Below are 6,859 nucleotides of genomic sequence, written 5' to 3'. Positions count from 1 at the left end.
CCGTGAGCAGCCGCTGCTCCTCTGTGCAACCCAGTCCTCGGGACCAGGCAAGGAACTGGAACTCGGGTCCCTGACAGTTCGCCCAACTCACATCCACCTCACTACAGCTCTGAAAACAAATGAGCCTGTGCCCATCCAAAGAGACAGGAAAGCTCAGACACACTCTGCCACCTCCAAGCAACAGAAAAAGAGGTGACTGGTCTCCCAAGCTCAACTTAGTCTGGCCAAACATTGATTTAAAATAAATCTGATGAATGCCATGGTGTGCTTTACAGAAAGGACCACAAACACAGGTTAGCAGAAGTACCCCCTTGCAGGATTGGCAAGCAATGGCAAAGTCATGTGTTCTTCTCCACACAAGAAGATGCCCACCACTGCACTACTTTAGTTGTCATTATGATCATGTGGAATTTACTCCCCAGACATTCTCAGGGCCCTTTTCAAGGCCCCTTTCACCTCCTTGTTCCTCAGGGTGTAAATGAGGGGGTTGAGCACAGGCGTCACCACTGTGTAGAAGAGGGAAACAAACTTGCCCTGGTCCTTCGAGCGGCTCTTGGCCGGCTGCAGGTACATGAAGATGATGGTGCCGTAGAAGATGACGACCACCAGCAGGTGGGACGAGCAGGTGCCAAAGGCCTTCCGCCTGCCCTCCCCGGAAGAGATGCTCAGCACCGCCCGGGCAATGAGGCCATAGGAGCCCAGGATGAAGGAGACGGGCACCAGGAGGAACAGGACGCTGGCCACGAAGAGCTCAGCCTCGTTGAAGGTGGTGTCCACACAGGCCAGCTTGAGGAGCACCGGGACCTCGCAGATGAAGTGGTCCACGTGGCGGTGCCCACAGAGGGGCAGCTGCAGGGTGAGTGTGGACTGCACCAGGGTGGTGGCCACACCACTGAGCCATGCCAGGGATGCCAGGGCATGACAGAGCCGAGGATGCATGATGGAAGCATAGTGCAGAGGACGGCAGACGGCGACATAGCGGTCGTAGGACATCACAGCCAGGAGAACACACTCTGTGGAGCCCAGTGCAAGGGATACGTAGAGCTGGACCACACAGCCTCCGTAGGAGATGGACTTATCTGCACCCCCCAGGTTGACGAGGAGCTGGGGGACAACACTGCTGGTGAAGCAGAGGTCCAGGAAGGACAGATGGGAGAGGAAGAAGTACATGGGCATGTGCAGCTTGGGCTCCAGGCAAGATACTAGAATGATAGCCGTGTTCCCCAAAATGGTTAGTAGGTATAAGACCAAGATGACCACAAATAGAGCTTCCCTTAACTGCGGAAGGCCAGAGAAGCCTATCAGGATGAACCCCGTCACACTGCTCTTGTTGGTCCACCTCACCATCCTCAGGTAGTAAGCATGTTCCGGAAGGCCAGGGTCAGCTGAGGAAGATGCCATGTTGCACAGGGGCCAGGAAGTGACAAGGTTACCTACAAAAGGAGCATTGTGCGTCACACACTGAGAAGCTACATCCTACAGTGTGTGAGTGAGATTGCCTTCCTGATGTGTGTATTCTACATGAGCACTGCCGGCCCTCAGAACACCTGACTGACCAATGGTGCAGAGAACAGCAACGGGTGTGTCTTTAAAAATACCCTCACCTCCTGTTGGAAATAAGTTATATCGTCCTTTCCACCTGACCAAATTTACTTCTGGAAACCACTCTCTTTCAAACTGTAGAAAAGGAGAAACTCAGATAATTCCAACTAGAAATGGAAACCTGAGGTATTCCTTCAGCAATTTTCAGTGAAATAAGAAAATTCATATTTAATCATCCTCCAAATGTGGAAATTAGTTACAAAGGTCCACGACTGAAATATCTCAGATGTGACTGTCACAAGTTAAAGCTAACCCCGGAGCATTCGTGGGATCTAAACAAAGCCCCATAGCAAGCCATAAACACGTGAATCTGCTTCTTCTGACATCCCAGTGCCACCCATGCTCTAGCTTTCTTCCCCGCCTTTCGTCCTTGTTTGTCTGTATATTTTGTTTCCCTCCATTCACAGGTGCCCAGGGTGTTCCTAGCCTTTGAACTGGTTTTAATAAAGAACACTGTCTCCAGGACTTTAGCTCTCTGCTTCCTGATCACTTGCTCTTTAACCTGAGCTCGACATGTTGCCCTGACATGCGGCTCCTGTTGCTGGGAGCGCATCATTAAGGAGATGCTTATTCCCAAGTAAGGGTGATATCTGGTTTTATCCCCGCATAAACACTGTATCTTGTTCACTAAACACTACCACTCAGGAAAACGCTGATTGTAGCTTCTTATAAAAAGGCCAGCCCTTCCTATGGTCCCTCAGTCACCAAGGAAGTGAGTTCTACCAATAAGCCGCTGAAACAGTACTGACATTTGCCAGAATTGCTAATTGTGGGTTATTATTATTACCACCACTGTTAGTTTTTGTGGTACTGGGGGTTGAACACAGCTATGTCCTCTGCCTTTTCACAAACAGCTCCTTAGTACAAATAGTCCTTAATGTGCTGGGGACCTCAGCTCAGCGGTAGAGCACAGAGTGAGGGCCTGGGCCCAATCCCCAGGGAACTGAAGTGCCGTGCTAATACATGCTCCTGTAGCCTTTGGCCCTAACTCCCTGCAACTTGATAAGCGGTTAATGTTAGTTGTGTTTTGTGTTCTGCGCTTGTGACTAAGTTGGATGTGTGTCCATTCAGAACAGCTTGTGAGATTCACAAAACCAGGGCCATGTACGGACAGCCTCGCTAATCCTCAACCTCTCAAGAGCCTCTCTTTCAGCTGCCATCTGTTTTTCTACCTCTTTTGTTGCCCAAGATGGAGAAACGCAGTTGTCCCCTAGTAGGCACCTGGGAAATGAGCTGATGAATCAGTGTAAAATTCTGGTATAAAAAAGCTTCACTAATCTCTTTCTCAGCTAAAGCTGCCTCAAACGTTGTGGTTCTTCTATGCATCTGGACGCCTCCCCTCCATGTGCACCTCTCTAATATTGGGGTGCACACGTGAGTAGAGGTGGAGACCAGCAGCTGCCCACACTGTCCACAGCAGCTCTGTCAGGTCTTTGGGCAGGACTTGGTCCACGTGCAGACAGCGCCTGGCTTGGACACACAGACCAAGAGCAGATTCATGCGAACCTGCTACAAGCCCTACTGGTGGCACTCACCTGTCATTCCAGCATCTGGGAGACAAAGGCCGGATCTCCTGCCCTCAGGCCTATCCTGGGCAATTAAACTATTTCAAAACAAAAAAACAAATAAAAAGGGCTGAGGAAGCATCTCAGTATGAAGGCCCTATGTTCAATCCCCAGTACCACAAAAAAGTAGAATAATAATAATAATAATCCACAATTAGGAATTATGGCAAATTTTGGCACTATTTCAGGAGTGTACTAATAGAATTTACTTCATATAGAGATTTCCATAGAAAGGAACGAATTAACATACATAGAAAACAATTTGTACTTTTATTGCAAAACCAGAATATCTGAATGGCAAAACATCATCATCAAAATTTTAAGTTAAAGTAAGAAAAATTTAATGAAGTGATATGAAATGGTAAAACTCAAGGAGAAAAACATCAGAGCAAAAGCACCCTCCCACCTCATGGAGCCTCGCATCTGTGCAGACTACAGCTGTCCACCTACAGAATAGGAGACCACCATGATGCATGCTGTGTTAGGGTGTCTCCAGCAGGGGACACAGCACTGCGGGTGTCCTCCTGGAGTAGCTGATGTCCCTACAGCTCCTACCCTCCTGGAGTCTCCTTGCCTACCCTGCTCCAGCTGGGCTGGAAGCTCCTGAGATGCAGGTTCTGAGGTCGCAGCCCCCCGTTGTTCTTCTTATCACATCAGAAAGGAAGGCCACCATCATGGCTTGTGTCTAGATGTCCCCCCAGAGCCTCACGCAGTCGTAGGTGGCGGGGTCTAGAGTGTGTGATGCTAGGATCAAGGATGTGATGCTGGGATTAAGGGTGTTTGCCAATCAATCCTGCCTGTTGAAAAGACTAAACTAAAAGACTTAAAAGTGCAAGTTGATCCCAATGTCTCACTCTTGGTGAGGGAGATCCCGGGCTTCCAGGAGGGAGGAGGAGAGGGATGGGCCCTACAGGCAGCTTTCACCACCTTAGGGGTCACTGCAGCTGGGCCGGACCAGGAGCCCAAGGCCACAGGTGAGAGGGAGCAGAGGCCAGGTTTGTCCACCTGCTCTGGCGCTGAGTCCCTGACCAGTCAGTGCCCTGAGTGGATGATGCAGTTCATGCCCCGTTATCCCGGTTGGATGGGCTCCAGACCACAGCTGGGTGTTTCAGAGATGCGCAGCCTGCAGAGAAGCTTTGCACTAAAAGGTTTGGGCTTTAATTTTACCAATATAGAAAATGCAAGGAAAATTAATTTAAACTCATTCTTAGCTACCCTTGGGGGATCTGATGTTGGGAGCAGAAAGGAAGGAAAGATCACAACACTGAACGAGAAGAAAGGTTCTGAAACAGAGACAACATGGAAGGACTGCCTAGACATACGCAGACCTCACGCTTCTGTCCAGTTCCCTGATGCTGGTGCTTACAGGTGACAACACTGACAGCCGCGGGGCCCAGCCTGTCACCACTGCTGCCCTACCTGTTTCCAGCGGGGAGGGGGCCTTCCGTCCTCCTTCTCCACCTCAGCGCCGGCTGCAGTGACCAGTGTGGACATGAGTAGCTTTTCCCCATGAAGATCTCATAGTCGTGGGCGCTGCTCAGAAGGACAAGCTAAAGATGGGGAGGTTACACTCCTCACTGGCAGCCGGTGTGTGACAGCGACAGTTGCCCTTACCCCACCCGAAGACTCTGCGGAGACCTCTAGCCCCAAACCGACATCTACCTCGGGGTCCCCTGGCTGTGGCAGCAGTGTCACAGAGGGCTCACACGCTGTGGAAGAGGGAAACAAACTTGCCCTGGTCCTCGGGGTGGCTCTTGGCCGGCTGCAGGTACATGACCCGCTCCTGGGTACCGCCTGTGCTGCCACGTGAGTGCAGTTCCCAGCCCTGGGGAGGGCGATGTGGCTTCCAAACAAAGGCTGAAGTGAGCCACACCTGTGTCCCCGGCCCTAAGAACAAGAACGTAAGGGTGGGAAGTCCAGCGGTCCTCCACGTGAGGCACAGCTGTAGGAAGGAGGCTCATGCTGGTTAACAGGGCATCGTCACAGCGCAGAAGGCTGGGGATTCCGTCGACCCTCTGTGGAGAATATGTGATTGTCGAAACCCCAGTAACACAGGAAACGCCAGGAACTTTTGTGGAAAATGCCCCACATCACCATTTCTGCCTGTCCCCAAGGACTCAGGTAGGAAGGTGCTGTGAGCTTGGCAGCTTCCCAAATACTTGGCAATTAAACTCTTCCCGGTCGCTAAACTGTGGGGCTGGTACACGCAGCAGACACATGGTATCATGCAAGAGCCACCCACAGCAGCCTCACCATGGAGCCCTGGGCTTGGAGCCCGGGAGACTCTGACGGAGGCCGAGGGGACAGACCAAGGCAGAGCCTGGGTGCTGTGCAAATGAATGATTCTATCCTAACCTCCTGTTCACTGTTATATTCTTTAGCTGGTTACAGAAGTAAAAACTATCCAGTCACATGGCACCCCATTCATATAACTTTGCATTTTTATGTAGCCATTACAAAATAAATTTTGTATAAAAATTATACACCCCATGTATAACTTTGCATTTTTATGTATGAACTACAAAATAAATTTAAGTTGTGAATTTTTAAAGAAGTGAAACTTAAGTTTTGCTTTATTGTTACTCAAAATAGGCGTCTTCTTCCTCCTTGGATCACCTAATCACCTATGAACAATTCCCTAATCATTACCCTGCCTGACGAGCCCAGGCTCCTTTCTGTTCTGTTTTGTACAGGTCACACTGTCCCGTTTTGTTTCTGGTTCAGGGTCAGCATGGGCAGGGTCACTCTGTGTCCAGCCACACCGCTGTGTCACAGGCACACAGCCTCTGGATATCCCTGTAACCTTAAAGGAAATGTCCTTGGCGTTACCTAAGCCGATCATCCCGCTTGGAGAAGCTTTGACCCCATTACAAGACGGCAGCTCCTTTAAAACCCACCCCTAACACACTAATACACTCATAACTTAGCAAATAAAAAACACTATCAGCCTTGTTCAGGGTGATGTGCCCCTGCGTAGATAATGTTACCTTACAAGTATATCGATTTGAAATACAAAAACTCAAATGAAAGCGAAGCTTATATCTATTAATCTAAGAGTTTGATCGATATAAATTTTACAAATCATTTGCCAAAGATGAGTCTTCTCCATAACAGTGATTTCTGTCACTTGGTAATGAACATCATTACGGTGAACATCCGCCAAAAGCTGAGGAGACCCTGAGCACAGAAACCCCGCGAGGCTGGAGCTGCTCTTCCTTAAAATGCGCCCCCTCCGCACCTCGAAGACTGCATAAAAGTATCACTTCTTTTTAAAACTTTACACCATTGTTTTTATTGGGTTTTTTGTTTTCTTTAATATTAAAAAAAGAAAGAACAGTTCCGTGATGTATTAACTCAGAGAAAAATCCCAAGGTGTGTTAGAAATTGCACACACTTGATAATGAATCAAAGAAGAGGGTAAAAGAACAGGAGCGACTGAGTCCGTGATCAGTATCCCCTCCAGGCAGGAAGGCCGGGCAGCACTGCACGGGGATGTGGGAAAGGCTGGTGGAAGGCAGGCGCGGAGGACTGGGATTGAAATCCCCGCACTTATGGAGTCTGAGATGGAGACTGCAGGTTCAAGTCCAGCCTGGGCAATTTAGCAATTTAGCAAGATCCTTTCAATCTCTTTCTGTCTCCCTCCCTCTCCATATATATATATAAAATCAAAAAGGGCTGGGGATGTGGTCAAG

At 49.3% G+C, this 6,859-nt stretch overlaps 1 protein-coding gene across 1 annotated transcript; it reads right to left on the bottom strand.

Annotated features, from left to right (window-relative positions):
• Nucleotides 1–411: 411 nt before the first annotated feature.
• Nucleotides 412–1,401, bottom strand: LOC102019219 (olfactory receptor 2G2-like). The gene has a single exon (XM_005414254.2). The coding sequence runs from the start codon at nt 1,399–1,401 to the stop codon at nt 412–414; it is 990 nt and encodes a 329-aa protein (XP_005414311.2).
• Between the last annotated feature and the right edge of the window lie 5,458 nt (nt 1,402–6,859).

Source organism: Chinchilla lanigera, unplaced genomic scaffold (genome assembly GCF_000276665.1).
Source record: "Chinchilla lanigera isolate Chin_1 unplaced genomic scaffold, ChiLan1.0 scaffold00180, whole genome shotgun sequence".
In the NCBI taxonomy this organism is placed as follows: Eukaryota; Metazoa; Chordata; class Mammalia; order Rodentia; family Chinchillidae; genus Chinchilla; species Chinchilla lanigera.
This window is presented reverse-complemented; position numbering and strand designations above follow the sequence as displayed.

Coding starts and splice junctions, on each gene's coding strand:
- LOC102019219 (XM_005414254.2), bottom strand. CDS start 1,401: ATGGCATCTTCCTCAGCTGACCCTGGCCTTCCGGAACATGCTTACTAC.